Source organism: Coptis chinensis, chromosome 3 (assembly GCF_015680905.1).
Source record: "Coptis chinensis isolate HL-2020 chromosome 3, ASM1568090v1, whole genome shotgun sequence".
NCBI classification, from domain to species: domain Eukaryota; kingdom Viridiplantae; phylum Streptophyta; class Magnoliopsida; order Ranunculales; family Ranunculaceae; genus Coptis; species Coptis chinensis.
The window spans coordinates 100,117,770-100,137,136 of NC_141458.1; the positions used below are offsets into that span (position 1 = coordinate 100,117,770).

A 19,367-nucleotide genomic window follows, 5' to 3' on the forward strand; every position below is an offset into this window, starting at 1 on the left:
CTCCTTACAATAACGCAACTCAACTATGTCATTCAACACACCATAATAACCCACACTACCGGTCACTGGGTTCATGTCTTTCGCGCTCGCAAAGCTTGACGTTTCTGCCGATACAAAAACCCACTATTCTGAGTTTTCCTTCGTGACTCACGAGTTGTGTGAAATCTGTATCCATTTGCAATACAGCCCTTGAAATAAAGCAAATCGACTAGGACCATATGCTAAACTCGAAGTTGCTTTCAATGACCAACTCCCCATCCTTTTTCATTTCTTTGGACCTATTCAGATAAGGAGAAAAAAAAATAATGTTGAACTTCAAGAACATAAGCAATCAAGTAGCAAGTAGCTCCAATCAAAAAGAAAGAAGACAAAAAAATGGCTTCTTTTGCAACAAACAACATGGCGAATATTGGACTTTTATTACAAGGTTTGAGGCTCGGACCTTAGAACACTCTATCCAAGCGCGAATATAAATTGTTGTACATGAGTAATTATTATAAGGTTTGAAATTTTGAATAGCCCTAATAACTTTACCACTATTGATAACACAACTAGATCAAGTAAAGTCATTATAGTAGATCGACATTAGATCAAGATATACTCAAAACAAAGAAAAAGCTATTACAACTAATTACTTTCGGTAATGCAGAGACATTCTTCTCTGTCTTCCACTCTCCGGACCCAAAAGAAAAGGAAACAACTAATGCAGAGGGAGGGGGGGAGAGATTTACTAACATCTTCCTATTTTTTCCTTGTTCTTTGTGTTGGATGCACTAATTACCAATGCTCTAGGAACCTGCAGCTAAATTCCAAGTAGAACAAACATCCCTAAATAAGAAACTAAATCTAAACTGTACTAAACATCCTCTAAATATCCCTAAATCAGCTAAACATAAATATAAATAAAACAAGTAGAATCCTTCTTGAGGCATGTTACTAAACAGTGAAATCATATTGCTATCTACAAAACTACTTTGGAAAAAAGTAAATAGAGTACATAAACTGATATACATAATCTAACTACATACAATTAACACTTACTTGGTTTTCAAACCATTTACCAAACCGTTCATTATGAATATGGTCTACATTCCTAGCACTTCCCCGCCGCCTGAGCTCATCCCTAATCACTTGTTTGTGTTTCCTGTACAAAACATTATTGCATTTACGACATAGGTTTATAAATAATATTTCTTTTAACTAAGGCACAATTTCAATAAAGTGGACTTACTCAATAAATGGTACCACTTCCTCACAATTGATTAGCACATACAAACGAAGCTTGTTCCCACTCATCGCCTCTTAAAGTCCTAAACGCTCCTTTCCTAAAGCACGATCAGATCCTTAAAAATAGAAAACCGTCCATCCAATCCAACAACTCGGAACTCTTCATTCCTCCCTATCCGGTTGAACTTAGTCTCCATCCCATCATCTAAGTATCTTGAGCAAAAGTCAAGCATTCATCGACAAGATACCCTTCGCATGGATCCCTCCGTCTACTCTTATTACTTAACATACTTCTTCAAAGTGTACAAGTACCTGAATAAATATAAAAGATGACAAAATTTAAGTTCAAATTTTAACAAAATACAAACAAAAGTAACCATTACTATTATCTTTACTTTCATCGACCTTTCGATTGGGTACATCCATCGATAGTACACTGTCCAACGAGCTTAGCTTGACCAGCTAAATGAATAGGCAAGTGCACCATAACATCAAAAATGATGGAGGAAATATCATTTCCATTTTGCATAGTGTGACAAAGAATCGGGTACTCAAGACGCGTTCCAACTCTGCAACCCATAATACTTTTGAACACAACCGCTTGTAGAAATTAGAGAGTTCAACAAGAACTAATGTAACTTCCTTAGGTAAGATTCCACGATATTGCAACCGGAAGCGCTTGCTGACTAGAACATGCCAATCATGGCTTTTTAGGCCGTATTTTGCATTCTTTCACCAACATGACGCGATATATTTGATGAAAAATTATTCGAACTTTAATACCTTTCAAGAATTGACAAAGCTTCCTCTTCTCGGTCAAGGACAAGGTAAAGGGAGCGGGGGATATAGTATTTGTTACCCTTTTAGCTATCGGATGAAGTGACTTTCGCGATACCCATTAACACCAAATCTTGTCTTGACTTCAAGTTATCCTTTGATTTCTTCTCTAAATTCAGCAAAGGTCCCAAGGCAACTTTCACCGTTGTTCTTTTCAATGTGCATGACATCTAGATTATGGAGTAAACAAATGTATTTCCAATATGGGAGCTCAAAAATACACTAATCTTCTTCCAATTGTGTGGCAAAGAATTATCCTCTCGACTTCTCTTTTGTCCAATAACCTTATCACTATTCACCTTACCAAATGTGATTTGGTCAATCCATCTAATTGAGCAAGTACATCACTTCCAAAAAGGGGCTTGGGGCAACTCCCATTTCTGTCTTGTTATCAAAAGAACTCTTATTCTTTCGATATTTATGATCAAGTGGCGTGAATTTACTTACTTCCCATATAACGTAACTTTTTCCCATTTTGCAACCATTTTGAGCAAGTCTTCTCATGGCAAGAGGGACAGGCAAGTTGTCCTTTAGTGCTCCATCCGACAAAATTAGCAAATGCCGGAAGTCATTAATAGTCCACAAAACAGCTGCATGCATTTTAAAATTCTGTTTTGAAGAGGCATCATACGCCTCAACTCCCTTCTCCCACAACTCCTTTAACTCATCAATCAATGGTTGCAAGTACACGTCAATGTTATTTCCAGGACTGCTAGGGCCAGGAATTAGCAATGACATGATGAGAAAAGGTTGTTTCATACACATCCAAGGCGGCAGATTATACGGAACTAGAATAACGGGCCAAGTGCTATGAATAGAACTAAGACTACCAAAAGGATTGAAGCCATCACTAGCCATTCCGAGTCTGACATTGCGAGATTCTAAACCAAATGAAGGATATCTTTGGTCTAAGCTTTTCCATTCCTTGAGTCAGCTGGATGCCTCAAAGCACCATCTTTCGTACGATCATCAGCATGCCATCTCATATCTTTAGAAGTTTTTGAGCACATAAATAATCTTTGGAGTCTTGGCTTTATAGGAAAGTATCGCAAAACCTTAGCAGCCTTTTTCTTAGGTTTTGCAGATGAACTAACTCTATTTTCTGTACACTCCGAAGTCGTGATCCATCTTGACTCACCACATACATCACAGTTATCCTTGTCCATGACTGGTTTATTATCCTTCCAATACAACATACAATCATTAGGACATACGTCTATCTTAAAGCACTCCATCCCAAGATCCCGAAGTTGTTTTTTTTATTCATAATGATTCTTGGGCATATTGATGTCATTTGGAAGTGAATCATTTAATACCTCAAGCAACATGTCAAACGAATGATTACTCCAAAATTAAGACACTTTACATGAAGCAATCGTACTAGAAAAGACAATTTTGAACTCTTAGTACAGCCAGAGTACAAGGGTGTGTCTGCTTCCTTCAACAACTTGTAAAACTTATGTGCTTCTTCATTTGGCTCATCCGTTCGAGTGTCATTGGAACTAGACTCATTTGTATTCGAACTAGGTGGTATGTCATTGTCTATACCAACCATGCTTTGAAATCCTAATGCATCTTGCAACATTGTATGCATATCATCACCTTGATTAGACTCGGTATTTACCTCCACACTCTCCCCATGCTTTGTCCAACGGACATAACTCCGTAGTATACCACGATTCTTTATATGATGTTCCACTATATGTTTAGGCAATAACATTAGATTAAGGCATCCTACACATGGGCAGTAAATCTCACCACCAAGTTCCTTAATTCGATTATTCCAAGCAAACTCGATAAATTTCTCACAACCAAGTATATACTTACGACTGCATCTTCCTAGAGTCGGATCCATCCAACTTTTATCCATTTAAAAACTGAACTACAACTACATAAAAAAAAATAAGACAATCTTGTTCAGCAAGAATATCATATCCTACATCAAGTTCAAAAATTAATATATTCACTAACATATCCTAACATAACATAGGAGAACCAATAAAAAAAAGACTGTGACAAGGCCATATTAACTGTCCAAATGTGGGATTTACCACCAAATATTGGTCTCACATAATTGAAGAAAGCAATAGCCATGAAAACATAACTAGAACTCAATACGAGGAAAGCTAAAGCTTTAAATTTGAAAAGTCAAACTTTTTATCCAAAAATAACATAAATTGGATTAAAACCTCATATATATATACAATATTCTAACAATAGAAAAGTCGAATCAATTGATCAAATATTCTTACGATATTTAGATTTAAATAAAATAATGAAGTGCTTGACTTAGTCACCAGATCGTTGAGCGGGAGCGAGATCAAGAGCGGTCGCGAGAGCGCCTAACTTGAGAAGCTCCCACTTTGAGAGCGCCCACAGAGCGCTTATATATACTAGTAATTTTACTAATTAATGAAGTACTGAGTAACAAATGCTAGTTATCATACTTGATTTTTTTTTCTTGTGTGTTCTCAAAGTAATTAATAAAGGATTAATAAATCAAATGTTTGATAACAAAGTTACAAATGATTCTAACCAAAAAAAAAAAAAATTACTTAAGGATTGAAAAAGAAGTAGAATTAGGAGAAAGGACAAAACATAATTAGCTATTGAGTTGGTCAAAAACTGAGAAAAATAAGTTATACTACACTAGTGCTACTATGAGATGGGGAGTATAGTATAGTGGTACAGGTTTTCTTCCTTAAACCTTCTTCACACTTCAGAGACCCAAAAATTTCATGAACGACAACATCTCGACAAAAACCCATTTCATCAATTATGAGAAACAAAACTCGCTAGTTCGATAAAATCGTCATATTCTCATCTCTTCCAATTTTTTTTTTTTTTGTTTGGATTTTGATTAATTCATCTTCAATATTTTGATTTAAAGTTGAGAATCTATTAAAGTTCTTCAAATTAGTGAATGGTTTGTATAGATAATTAGATTTGTGTTTTACTCTAGCAGAAAACTCATCTAAATGGATGATTAGAAATGAATTAACTGATTCTTTAGTGCAAAGAGCAGTTCCTTAAATCCAAAGCACGGTTTTGAATAGCTTTTGATCTAAATCCGCCAAACCGCGGTTTGAGTGCAAGAGCTCCATACCATCTACACGGTTTATGTGACTAAGAGTGCTTCAAATCACAAAAAAATATACCATTTCTTAAACAAATCTCTAAAATAAAACGTAGGGGAGAAGATGATGGATTACCTGAAGGTAAAGTAAGCAATGGAGAAGGAGGCAGAAGCAGTGAAGAAGAAGAAGAAGGCAACCGGTGAAGAAGAAGGCAAAGAATCTGGCGGAAGAAGAAGAAGGCACCTGTGCGGCAAATGGGTGAAAAGTATTTGGGTTTTCGGTTTCTTCTTTTTCTTTTGTTATTTGAGATTCAACTTTCACCAAAATAAACGAAAGGAAAAGAACCGCTGAACGCTTAACATCTATTTTCTATTTTCTGATTTTTTTTTTTTTTTTGAAAATAATTATTTAATGTTTTAAATAGCCTTTTGCAGCCATCGGCGCCAAACACTTAATTAAAAGCCACGCGCAAAAAATTTGTTCGCTACTTTAAGGTCCGACTTAAAGCCACGACCACATTGAAACGGTTGCAAAAAATGCACCTTTTGCAACAAAAGGATAATCACGAGGCAAAAAGGTACTTCTTGCCACATATTTAGTTTGTCGTGGCAACAAGTAAGATATAGCAACCAAACCCCTAGCCGCGGCAATATGTCCGAGGCTAAAAGTCACTTTTTTGGTAGTGTGCTAGATGATGAACCAAGCACTTATGTAGCTGGAAATCAGGGAGCTGAGCCGGACGATCCGTTGCTGCTTCAGTATCACCAAGTTGATTTTGAATTTCCTGCTGAGGCTATGGATTTCAGCCATCTTAGATCAGTGTCTAGGAGGTTTCATGATAAGTATGTCTCAAGAGTTGTTCTTGAACAACAAGTATGTATTTTAATTTCAAATATTAGCAGTAGTAGTAGTTAAATACGTACTTTTTTATTTTTTATTTTTTTAATTTTAGTTTCATTTTGCGTACATCAGAGATATGTTATGTATCGGGTTCGGTGCACTCCACGTGCGCTTAAGACGTGGTGGGATGATATTAAAAAATTCAATGCACTTAACCATGTTAGAGATGCAATTCTAGCGACTCCCTTCGGTCATCTAGTTGACATACCTTACAATAAGACTGACATTCAGGGAATTATCAATACTTTAGTTGAGAGATGGTGGGATAGTACACATACTTTTCACTTTCCTCAGGGAGAGTTGGGCTTCACTCCACTAGATTTTTTTATGATATCTAGTTTGACTATAGAATTAGGTCAGCCGTTGAGATATAGCACTGAATTCCAGAGTTGTGCCCAAATGATAACTTTCTTCCCTTATCTGACCGAGGAGTCATATGACAGTGCTGGTGTTAGGATTTATGGTACCAAGATTGCATACATTACACCATTGACTAATGATGATGGGTTGCAGTTTTTAATAAATTATTTGTCACTTGATTCTGATGATGGCCAAGCACATGTTGATGAGTATGTAAGAGCTTTCTGTATGTATTTGATGGGGGTCTTGTTTCTTCCTTCTGGCCATTCTACAATTAACTTGGGGTATCTAGCCAACTTTGAGCACTTACATGAGTTGGGCAGTACTGAATTTGGTGGAGCCATATACTGTAATTTGCTGCGTTGTTTAGATAGGGTTTCTTGACAGACTGGTGTTGTCAGTAGTCCCCAGATGGGAGGGGTTGTCATTCTCTTAGAGGCATGGTTTTATGAGTATTTTTGTACTGCAAATCCTATTCTCACAAAGTACACCGATGAGAGGCCTAGCTTAGGCTCAGGGCTTGGCATAGACCTCGTCGAGCTCATCTGACCAGTGAGATTAGTCAGAACATAACTTCTGTCCGAATCCAGATCGAGCTTAGCACACAGACTTCTATTATTTGGAGGCCTTGGCGGACATCTGTGCACATCGACGCGAATGACTGTAGATACGCATTGTTCATTTCTCATAGGAGGATGGTATTTAGGGGATAGATGTTACAGACAGCTCACACCATGCTTTGGTATCCCCCCTGATCTGCCTACCCATGTATCAGAGGCTAAGGACATTACCTTATAGCAAGTCATCGAAAGAAACGTGGATTGGAGTTGGTTAGTAGCTTCTGACCTAGTTACATTGCAAACTTATGAGCAGTATTACCGTTATTGGTTTAAGGTATCTATTGTATTTGGTCCTAGCTATGAGTCGTATAGGCAACATTCATACGATTAACATAATAGGTGTCAGACGTGAATTTCATATTGGCCAGCCGTCATAGTCGATGTTTCAGCATGGACCTGTACACACATTTGTTCCAGCGTTAGATCCCCCTCAATCAGAGTGGCCTTAGGTTTTCAGTTTGAGTGATCCGAGTGGCCAGACGATTTACCATCCCATTTCTTCTATTGATGACATTCTCGTCATACAGTTAGAGCCTGACCTTGGACATCTACCTCTGGTAATTATTTTTATTGGTTTTGGTTTATTATTTTTGTTTATTATGAAAATGTCATAAATTATTAATGAATAATTATTTCAGGATGAGCTAAGCATGAGATATGAGACAAGCATTTGTGTAAATGATGGAATGTGCTCCTCGGTATTCGCCTATAGTGTTGAGAGAGGGACTTCTTTCCCAGGCTCATGTTGATTATGACGATTTGCAATGCCAAGTTGATGAGTTGCATGCTCAGATTGATCGCACAAGGGTGAGTTCATTACATGGACAGACGGAGAGTTCAACACAAGGACAGTCGAGGAGGAGTTCATGGCAGAGGAGGCATATGTAGGAAGTGAGGACTTGATGATTTATAATATTAAGTTTGTTGTATGACAATTACTATTATATTGTGTTATTCATAATTGTTCATTTGATCATTTTGATAAGTTCTAATTTACTTCTTTTGATCAATTTGATTTAGCAAATGAATTACAATTTTTATTAGTAGAACGACAACTAATACATGATTGTAAAAACATAAAATAAAAATAAATAAATAAAAGACAACTATTACATATCACCCTTATTACATACTACTAGAGTTACTCTAGTTATCAAGCCAGTCATCATTTTCTTCATCATTGGCTCTTTCGTCGTCGAAAGCTTCATTTGTACTACTTGATCCAGTATTTTTTTTTTCATATTTACCTACAATTGCTTCTTGTTTTTTCTCTAAAACCCTTCGCAAATGAGAATTGACTTTGTCGAGTGACATTGCCAACAACCTAGTCTCATTTTCCGCCTCTCTAACATGGAGTTTTTCTTGCTTCAAAAAGAACTTTTTTTGTGTCTTCTCTTGCTTCAATTTCACCATAGTTTGAAATTGCCCATTTAGAATCTCTTCTTTATGTCTTCGGCTTTCTTTAAAAGTTTGAAGAAATTCATCCATATTTTTAGTAGTGGATGCAACATTACCCTCAACAGTAGAAGCAATTTTCTTGTTCTTCTCAATTTCTTTGCTCTGCTTCCTACCAATTGACCTCTCCAAAAAAACCTTCGGTATTGCGAGGATCATGTTCTTAGTACAGTGAAGGTGAAGGGTTAGAGTGAGGCGTTGAAAAGGTTGAGGGTGAAGAATCGAAGCCTTCAAGATCTCTGGATCTTGCTTTCTTCTTTGGTCTTGGAGCAAGTGTTTCGTTGCATAACTGAGTTCTTTGCCACTTTGGTGTATGTTTGACTAGATTATAACAATCTTACCATATCCATAGTTTCCCAGTAGTAGCCACATAAGTTACTGCCGCGTCTGTAAGCTACGTTTATTAAAAAAAAACAACAAAATCAATATCAATATCAAGTAGTATATAAATAAAGTATAAACGAACCTTACAATGTCTTCATGTCCCCACCCGCTTGGAGGTTGTTCTTTAAGCTATCTTAGTATAGCATGATATTTGTTTAAGAATGGTAAAAGAATCGCCCAACGTTGTGAGGCTCCTTCCACTTACGGTTGAGGGTAAAACCTTGAATTTCATTCATCCTAGCCATAATTCGTTCCCAATAAACTTGTCCTGATTAATCATTCTCTACTATAGGATCTTCTCCAATCTCAATCCACGCTCTAGTAAGAGCAATATTTTCTTCATTTGTCCAACTTGGACCACTGTCTTGTTTTGGTTGTGACATTGAGAGTGTTGTGTGTGAAATGGTTGAGTTATTTGATAAGAATGTTTGAGTTGAGTGTATGTAAAATGAAGAAGGAGATGAGTGTAGATATATGGATGTAGAATTTCGGCCATTTTTTGCCCGTTTTTTTCCCATTGGAGCACGCGACATTGGCAATGGCGCGCCACATTAAGAGTGATGTGTGACAGTACCACTAGCGTGGTGTGCTGGTCAAAGTCAAAAAAAAAAAATTTGGGCTACAACATTTGCAATGGTGCGAGATATTACCACTGTCGCTTCACATCCGCATTCGAAATCCCAAATTTGCGAACAAAAATGCGACTGGACAGGTGATGCGACCGAATTTGCTTCCACCTAGAGTTGGATTTCTGCAAAATTCCGAGTTTTGGAAGCAAATTTGAAGAATTTGGGAGGTGGTACTACCAACTAGAGATGCTATTACAAAATAGTACTTTAGAGTTTAGACTTTGGTACCACTTTGTAGACCGATATTAGGAAATAGTACCAAATTTCAAAAAAATTAGGAAATAGTACCACTTTTTTTCTTGACCGAGTTGACCACGGTCAATCTGGCAGTATTTTTAATATGGCGACATTACCCCTACCGTGCCTCTCACGTGTTTTAGATAATTAGGTTTTGGTACCACTTTTTAAGTTGTCCCAAACACCACGTATTACAATCTTAGTGGTTGCGCAAAGTATTGTAATCTTGGCCGTTAATTTGTTTTTTCGTTGATCCCGATGAATTAAGGAGGGAAACTTCCACACTTGCACATAAAATTCTCTCACTCTATCCGTAACCATCTTCTTCGTCTCTCTCTCACTCAAACCCTAACACTCATTCTATCTTCCATTAAAATATTTACATTGATTAATCGTTACTTCTCATTCACTCACTCTCTAACACTCAGTCTCCCATCATTATCTTCAAATTTCGTCGTCAATTTTGAGGATGGTTATTGTGGGCTTCATGAATCGTTGAACAAAACTGATCGTGGTGATATTTGAACTGATCATGGGTCTTGATTGTTAGATATCAGTTATTTGCCGTTGTTAAAGGTTAATTAGGTTAGCTCTAATGCTTAGCTTTTTAGTTGTTTTGGTAATAAAAATCATATTTTTATCTTAAATTGCATAATTTAAGATGAAAAATTGCGTTTTTATTTGAATCACGTATGTTAGATTTCATTTCATTCACTTAAACTCCAACACATGTATAAAGTAAAACACATTAACACCTTTGTTTGTTAATCAATGCTTCCACAACTTCCTTTGTTTGTTGCATATATGCATGTTGTTGCACCCTTGTTGCATACGTCATAAAATTGTACTAAAAACTAAATTTACATTAAAATGTATGACTATAACCTATTTGATAATTACCAGCATTTGGAATTTGGGGGTTCTATTTGTATACTTGAATGTGATTGTATGTGTATATATATTTGTTTTACAGTGAACTATAGGTGATTCTAAATTGTTGTTAGGTTTGAAAGAATTTGTTATTCATTATGATGGTGGTTGGGGAAAACTCAAACCTAGTGAAATTAGGGGTAGTGATTACAATGGTGGTGAGAAAGTGGAAATCAAAATGGATGGGGATGAGTTTTGTTTTGTATATTTACAGAAGGATATGGAAGAATTGGTTGGTGAAGGAGTTATTATATACCAGATTGATTGTATAATTGATGGGTTTATGTGTAGGATAATGCATGATACACATCTGATGCATGTATGGGATGAGCTTCAACTTGAGGAAGACATGAAATACCATTTATATGTGTCTCAACCTCCAATAACCAAAAAAGAATCCATAAACCCTAAATCAATTCCCACTACTTCAGTTCCCTCTCAAAACCCTAAATCAACTCCCATTCACATAACTAAACCACTTGATAGTCAAAAAAAAAAAATTTCAACCAATATAATGGCACCTGTAAGAAAGTCTACAAGGCTTAGCAAACTAATTACTAAATCAATGTTAGGACCTAATGGAAAGCCAATTAATGGTCTTGGAGATTTCTGGAGATGACAAGACTGAAGAAGGTGCTCATGATGAAGTCAATATTTTAGATGACCATATTTTCACTACAATAATTTTAGGATATGACAATATTTTTTTAACATCACTTCTACAAATATGATGATGTATGTAAAATTTGACGTCGCTTTTTCTTTAAGTGATGTTAGTAGTTTGTGGTAATCATGTTTTGATGTCACTTTTCTCTAAAGTGATTTAGAAAATTTCTACATCATCACTTTTGGAAGTGATGTAAATTTTGTGATGTGGATTACATCGCTTGTTGGATCACTTTATAGGTGATGAAAAGTAGAAATATTAAATCACTTTAAAAGTGATGTCCCACGGTTGCTATTAGATGGACATGTTGCTATAGTTGCTAAAGTTAATTAGAATTAGATTATTTAGTCATATTATTTTATTTGTTTGATTTAATTAGTGTTTTGATGATAAGTTTTATAGAAAATAAATATAATGAATAAAAGTGTTGGAAAGAGGTGTAATTTGGAAGTGGAGTGACACAGAGTGAGTGTCGTCGTTCTAGCTCAAGGTGATATACGTACTCATATACATTGGCGTGGGTCGGGTGTATTTTCATTTTTTTTTTGGAGTTTAGATATGATAGTGGTGGCTAATAAAGGAATTTTAATTAAGTGGGGTCATATATGGTAGATTTTTCAAAAGGTCATATTATCCTAGCCATGGACCAAAGTATGATAAGCATAGGTGTTGGGGTAACTGATGTGTAGTTTGAAAGGGACTATTTGGCCAAACATACCCGTGAAATGAAATACCTGACTAGCTTTTGTTATGCCATGTCCGAAACGAAATGTTGAACATCATCTACTATGTACTACTTAGTCCTTGGACCAGAATATCACCCCTTTAGTTTCCTTATCCCTTCTCTTGTGTTACGCACAAAATCTAACTAATTATGTCCATCGCACGACCGTGGGCTTTTTGTGCGTCGATAATAATCTACCCACAGTCATGACCGTCGGTAAAGCCAACCAATAGCTATGTCTTTGTGTCAGTCATTGTCGTCGGTATGGCCACGACTGATAACCGTCGGAAAAGATTAGTTTTTCCTACGGTCTTTATTTGTGGGATATGATTAATTTTTCTGACGGTCCTAAGCCGTGGGATAAGATTGTTTTTCCTATAGCCTTAGGTCGTGGGATCTGTTGTTTGTGTCGTGAGTTTTGGTTTTTGGTTTGTTTTTGCTTGACCGTACCATGGGTAAAGTTAGTAAACCGTGGCAAAAGATGTGCTTTTCCTACGGCTATGGGTGATAAGTGCTCAAAAGTAATGATTTATAACCCCAATTATGTGTATGTTAGTCTCCATTTTATATTTAAATATTCTAATATAATACAATTTGAGTTTTTGTAGGTCAAAGAACCTAAATGTGAAATATGGAGGGAAAAGAAGTCAAACAAGTCAAAAAAGAGTCACTGGGAATTACAGCTAAAGGCCTAGGGCAAAAACGTCATATTTGTCTCTATAAGTGCCAAGCCTAATGGGACTCTAAAAGAGGATAATAATTGAGTTAGAAGACTCTTAAATCTGATCTCAAAGCCTTAATTTCAACTTCATAGGAAGAGAAGATCAACATGGAAAAGAAGCCAGAGTTTCACAAGAATTAGGAAACTGAAAGCTGTCAGAAGCTGCAGCTTGCAAAAGAGTCTGCAGGGTCAAGTGGGCCATGTCTTACTTTTGTGCAAACAAATCTAGCTTTTCTAGGATTGCTTCTATAAAGATTACAGAGAGTTTGACACCAAATAAACATAGGATTCGGATCTTTATCCATACGAGCATGTAAGCCAATATATAAGGCACAAAAACCTCAGTTTATATCATCTAGGAAATTTAGTGTTTGCATCTTAGATCTAGAATTAAGAGAGAAGAAAATTCATACCTTTTCACCTTTAATATCTATAAAGATTATTCCTTTTCATATTGTGTTCATAGCATAGTATGAGGAGCTAATCTCCCGTCTCTTGGGAGGGGAGATGAAGCCTTTTTCTTATGTTTTAGTTTAGTTCTTCTTCTATCATATTTTAGTTTAAATCCCTCATTGAGTTTCTTCTAATTCATTCATTGATCTAATGCTCCTGTGGAGGTTAGGAGGTCTTAGAGTAATTCATAATTGTGTAGAGCCAAATACCACAAACCCTAGATTCTTATTCATCCATTGATCTAATGCTCCTATGGAGGTTAGGAGGTCTTAGAGTAATTCATAATTGTGTAGAGCCAAATACCACAAACCCTAGATTCTTTTCTTCTAGTTTTTAGTGTTATAGTGTGATTATTGGATTCTTTATGGCACCTCAATTAGTTGTATGGTTAATACCACATGTGGATTTTCCATGGTACCTAGAGTTGTATATTGAATGCCACTTAAAGCACAATTTGGTTAGATAGAAGATATCATTGGAGATTAAAGAAGTATTTTATGGAAAGATAGAAAGCACGTTGAAAGCCACATTTTTTTTCGCTAAAAGGTAACTGATTCAATTTTTTTTTTTTTAAAGGTTATAAGAAAAAAGAATATAAAGTGTAAGATCTGTTTAGTATGGGTTTCATCATATGTGAACCCACCTATTACATCCAAAATTTAGCTTATGAATCGAAACTAAGTTATAAAATGGTTTTCCAAGTTCCTCACAAATGGAGGCTTATTGTCCCACCATTTACTTTCTCCATTTTGTAAAGCAGCACCATGTCTCGCGTAACTGTCTGCTCCTAAATTTGTTTCTCTCCATGCAACTGATATATTGATCCATGCTGCTTTCTCTCTTAGTTGCTTCCATTTTGATCTTACTTTCCAATGCACATTATCCATCTGGAATGCTTGAACCACTGAGGATGAATCTAATTCCACCCATATATATCTCCAGTCTCGATCCAGTGCTCTCTGAATCCCTTCTATAATAGCAAAGATTTCTGCCATATAGTTTGTTGTTATCCCAAGATTTCTGCCATATGATCCCGAAAAATCACTCCCCAACCTGCCATGCCTGGGTTTCCCCTGGAACTTCCATCAACATTTATTTTTATAATACTCGGAGGTGGGAGAAGCCTGTAGCATTCCAAAATTTTGGGGGCACTTCTAAGTTTGTGCTGGAGATTAAATATGTGAAGTGTTTTCACATCTGTCATCCAGTTGTTCATGGTACCTGATGATTTATGGTACGCTCTGATGATGTCTCTTCTAGTCAGGAAACATATATGAGAGAAACTGGATGTCTTCTAATCATAGAGAACCTTATTCCTGTCCTTCCATAAGCTTACCAGACTTGTCATTGAGCAGGCTTTCCATATGTCTAAAATCAAAGAGCTGTGGTGCTTCCCCTGTTGCATTATATCATTGAAGGAATTGATATTTGATTGGAAGCTGAAAATATGTCTAACATGGTTCCAGACTCTCTTAGCCAACTCACAGTGATAGAGGATATGATCGAGACTCTCTTCTTCCTTCATACACACACAACATCGAGAGGCCAGCTGTGTCTTCCTTTTTTTCAACCTACCATCTGTTCTCGAATCCCCCCGAAGTAATTTCCATGCTATGCCCTATGTCTTGGGTAAAATTTTCGAGCTCCAGATGAATTGGCAGCCCTTATGCTTAGGCGCTTTTCTTCTGATATCCTCATGCGCTGATGCAACTAAAAATTTTCCTTTGTTGTCTGATAACCAAATTCACTCATCCTCTTTTGAAGAATCCGGTAGTTACAGCAAGGTGAGATCGATACCAATTAGTTGCAACACTTGTGAAATGTTGCTGGAAAACACCCACCGATTACCTTAGATGAACTCATGAAGTCTACCTTGGAATTTCCTGATGTCTCTCCTCTCCTCCTGGAAAAAGTCGCAGATCGGTTTGTGATGAAGCCAGTTCTCTCTCCAAACATTTATTGATAAACCATTTCCCACCACCCATCCATGTAGGTTAGTCATTTCTTTGAGATCCCAGCTTATTCCCTTCCAGACTGTCGAAGTCTTATAATCCGTCCATGTTCATGATCTATTTGTGTATTTTCCTCTCATAAAGACAGCCCAATCACTCTCCTCCATTAGCACACCCCATGCTTATTTCATGAGCATTGAGAGATTGATGTCTTTATGTCTCCTCAAACCCAGTCCTCCTTCCTCCAGAGGTTTACATGATTTTTCCCAGGATACCATCAAAGATTTCCTATCCGCAGGATTGCCACTCCAGATAAAATTCCTGATAATGGTCTCACATTCTTTTATCACTGATGTTGGCCATTTGTAGATTGCCATGTTATGGACTGGTATGATATTAAGAACATGTCACGCCAATACTACTTTCCCTTGGAAAGATAGCATTTTGCCCGCCATCCAGCAGCTCTATTTCTGATCTTGTCAACTAATGGCGCTAGCGCAGCTTTAGCCACTCTACCCATGATTAATGGAACCCCGAGATATTTTTCTGGTAGCATGCCCTCTTTTATGCCCATAGCCTCCTGAATCAAAAGCTTTCGCCTGGTATTCATTGGACTAAGAAAAATCTTACACTTCTCCTTGTTTATGAGTTGCCCCGAAGTGTCCTAGTATCTCTGGAGAAGTTTGACAAGCTGCTTAATGCTCCGCATATTAGCATTGCAGAAAAGGAAAATATCATCTGCGAACATTAAATGGGAAGGACTACAATACTTGGAGTTTATCACCATGTGTTGAATTTTCTTATCAAGAACCAATCTGCTGATGCTTCGGCTTAGACAGTCCTCCGCCAGATAAAATAATATAGGGGAAAGGGGATTTCCTTGCTTCAGTCCTCTCTCTACTGAAAAATATCCCTGAAGACCTCCGTTAAGCATGATTGACATTGTATTACTACGAAAGATTACGTGTAACCATCTGATCCAACTTTCCTTGAATCCCACATGCTCCAGCACTGCCCAAAGGAAGTTCCAGTTCATAGTGTCAAAGGCTTGAGAGATGTCCATTTTGATAGCCATACTTCCACCATACCTGGGAGTTTGTAGTTCATTCACTAGCTCCGAAGCTAGTCCAATGGCTTGTTGGGAATTTCTATTGGGAATGAAGCCATATTGTTCCTTGTTGATAATTCTTTCTGCGATAGAACTAAGCCTTGTAGCAAGAATCTTGGTGATTACCTTAAAAATGAAGTTTGAGAAACATATAAGGGGAAATTTCCCCAGATGATTGGCATTTTTCTCTTTTTGGATAAGAACTATGAAGTTGGCATTGAAACCAAGGGGCAATCTAGATTTAATGAAGAAATATCTAATCACTCGTGCTAGATCATGCCCTACAATGTCCCAATAGTGATGAAAGAAATACCCTGAGAATCCATCCAGTCCCGGAGAGCTGTCTGGGTTCAGATGAAATACTGCCGCTTTCACTTCCTTTGCAGAAGGGATAGTGGTGAGAAAATCATTATCCTCCGATAACATCTCTTGAGGCATATTATGAATGAGTTCCCAGTCTATGTTATGGTCCACCTTCCCGAATTTGTCAGAATAGTGCTTGACTATATGCTTCCCAATTTCATCTTGCGTATCTAGCGTGATGCCCTCATCATTCTTCATTTTTGTAATCAGTGACTTGCTTCTGTTTCTATTTGCCATAGCATGAAAGAACTTTGTACTCCTGCCATTGTCATTGTCCCATTTTGTCCTTGATTTCTGCTTCCAGAACATTTGCTCCTGCTATAATAGAAGCTCCACTTGGTTTTCTTGATCTACCATGTGTATAGTGAATTCCTCTGTCACATTTCCCTTCTCAAATTGTTCTTGCATCTGTTCCAATTTCTTTGTTTCATCCTCCACTTTGACTTTGATATTGCCAAAAGTGTCTTTCTTCCACTTCTTCAAAACACCCTTCAACCTTTTCAGTTTCTGCGTAAGAATAGAGATGGAATTTCTCGGAAGTGGTATCTGCTAGCTTTCAGAAACAGTATCCCTAAAGGTAGGGTGAGTACACCACATATTAAAGAACTTAAAGGGCCTGTTCTTGGGCTGCGGAATGGTAAGATTTCCTCCCAGTAGCGGAGAATGGTCAGAGCAGATTCTGCTATAAACTTGGTATTTCCAACCAGGAAATTTGGACCCCCAACCTGCATTACATAACATTCTATCGATCTTGCCCAGTATTTTGAACCTCCTTACTTGCTTATTCCACCAAGTGAGTTGATATCCGCTGCTTGGAACTTCCATCATCTGATTGTTAGTTATGAAGTTTCTGAAGTCATTCATGGCTGATGAAGACGGATTATTTCCTCCTTTCTTTTCAGAGATGCTCAAGTAGGCATTGAAGTCCCCCATAATCATCCACGGCAGATTAAGTAGATTAATGTTGGATAGTTCTAGCCAAAGTTGTCTTCTTTGAACAGCTGTATAGTGCGCATGAACAATGGTAATGAGAACATTTTCAATCTCCACTGTAATGTGTTGGTTTGAAAAATAAACCATAGTAAGACTGGGCAGCGATGCTTTCCATATGAGCCAGATATTGGGAACTCGATTGGGATCAGTTCTAGGATTTGAGTAAAAGGCAGTGCTCATTCCCAGTGAGTGAAGAAAATTGATGGGAATATGTTTGGGTTGTATCTTTGTTTCTGCTATACTCACGATATCTGGATCCCATTTGTTGATAAGTTTGGATAGCCTGATCTGAGATCGTTCATTGGCTATACCTCTTATATTCCAAAAAATGCACCTCATTGTGAACAGAGGGAGTTTATTATTGGAGATGGTGAAAGTCACCTTATTCTGCCTTTCTTCCAGTCCTAGATCGGGATCTGGACCTGGTGGAAGGTAAATCTGTTTTATGCAGCTGCCATTGTGGTTTAGAATTGCCTTTTTTTTAAATGACTTGATCATTAGTTTCATCATCAACCTCATCTGCCCATCTCGAGGACTGTGGAGAACTGTCATCTGGAGGTTTATCCTCCAAGTCTTGCACCTGCTTCTTTTTCACTAAGAGATGAAGTACTTGTTCTGCTTCCGAGTCCGCAATAACTATTCCAACTGGAGTGGTATGGATTCGAGATATTGAGTTGTCCCCAGTGTGAGAGATGAATAAAGTCTCCTCTCTTGAATTTATTGGTGAATCCATCACGTCTGTTTGTTCTTTTTGCAATCCCTCCTCTACCTCAACAACCTTGTCAGATTCATTTCTTTCGGTTCCTATTTTCAGAGAGGTCTGGGCAGTGTCATGGACTAGAGCATCTTGTTGCTTATCTGAGTTTGCATCCAAACCTAGATTTTGAGTATGATTCTCTTCCCCAGTAATAACTTCCTGAATATCATTCTGACCAGCTACTTGATGATCCTGGTCTTCAATATTGTGGATCTCATCCACTTCCAGCCCTTCAAATCGATTCTAGACGCGGACATCTTTAGATTTGTCTGTGATTTTTGCTCTCCAAATGGTTTCCCCTTGTTTACTTGTTTCTCCTGTGTTCCTTCTCCTTCCTTGTCGTCTAAAATATTTTTCCCCTAAGACATCTAGGGAAGGGGTTGCATCCACTACTACCTCCTTATCGTTGTTCTTAGCCTTGTTATTCTGCATATCGCTCTTGAGTTTTCTGCATTCCGTAACCAAGTGCCCCACAATTTTACAGTGCGTGCACATTTTCGGGAGCTTACCCACCTCCACCGTTTTCCAGAAGGAGATATTCTTTGCCCTGACATAAATTTGATATAGTATTGGTTCCGAAAGGTCCATATCCACCAAGATATTTGCATAGTATCCATACTCTCTGTTGAGTGTTTTCTCATCGATTTGCATAGGGTATCCCACTCCACGAGCAATGGACATCAGAGATTCTGGTTCCCAATATTCCTAGCCAAGGCCGGGTAATCTAATCCCCACCAATCCATGAGATTGTCGTTGACTGTCTCGATTGAAATTTGGAGTCCATTGGCTGATTCTCATAGGAATTTTATCAAAGTCCCATGACCTTTTTGCCCAGACCCTGTTAAGATCCTCTGCATTCAAAAATCTTAAGAAGAGAAAACCTTTGCCAATAGGAGTAATGAGCCATTCACCTGTTGGATTCCAAGTTTGTGATGCAATTGCCCGAACCCTATCCAATGATACTTTTTGGAGA

General features: G+C 37.5%; 1 protein-coding gene across 1 annotated transcript; it reads right to left on the reverse strand.

The window, feature by feature from the left end:
• Nucleotides 1-16,962: 16,962 nt before the first annotated feature.
• LOC147512118 (uncharacterized) lies at nt 16,963-17,817 on the reverse strand. The gene is made up of 3 exons (XM_086598655.1): nt 17,422-17,817; nt 17,235-17,369; nt 16,963-17,151 (listed from the first exon to the last, which is right to left on the reverse strand). Exons 1-3 carry the CDS (start codon nt 17,815-17,817, stop codon nt 16,963-16,965), a joined length of 720 nt encoding a protein of 239 aa, XP_086454781.1.
• Nucleotides 17,818-19,367: the final 1,550 nt, after the last annotated feature.

Excerpts from the sequence above, each read along its gene's own strand:
- LOC147512118 (XM_086598655.1), bottom strand. The coding sequence starts at position 17,817 with ATGAGCACTGCCTTTTACTCAAATCCTAGAACTGATCCCAATCGAGTT. Across the intron at positions 17,370-17,421 it reads TCACTTGGTGGAATAAGCAA|GTTGGGGGTCCAAATTTCCT; the intron begins GTAAGGAGGTTC and ends TATGTAATGCAG. Across the intron at positions 17,152-17,234 it reads TAAGTTCTTTAATATGTGGT|AAACTGAAAAGGTTGAAGGG; the intron begins GTACTCACCCTA and ends ATTCTTACGCAG.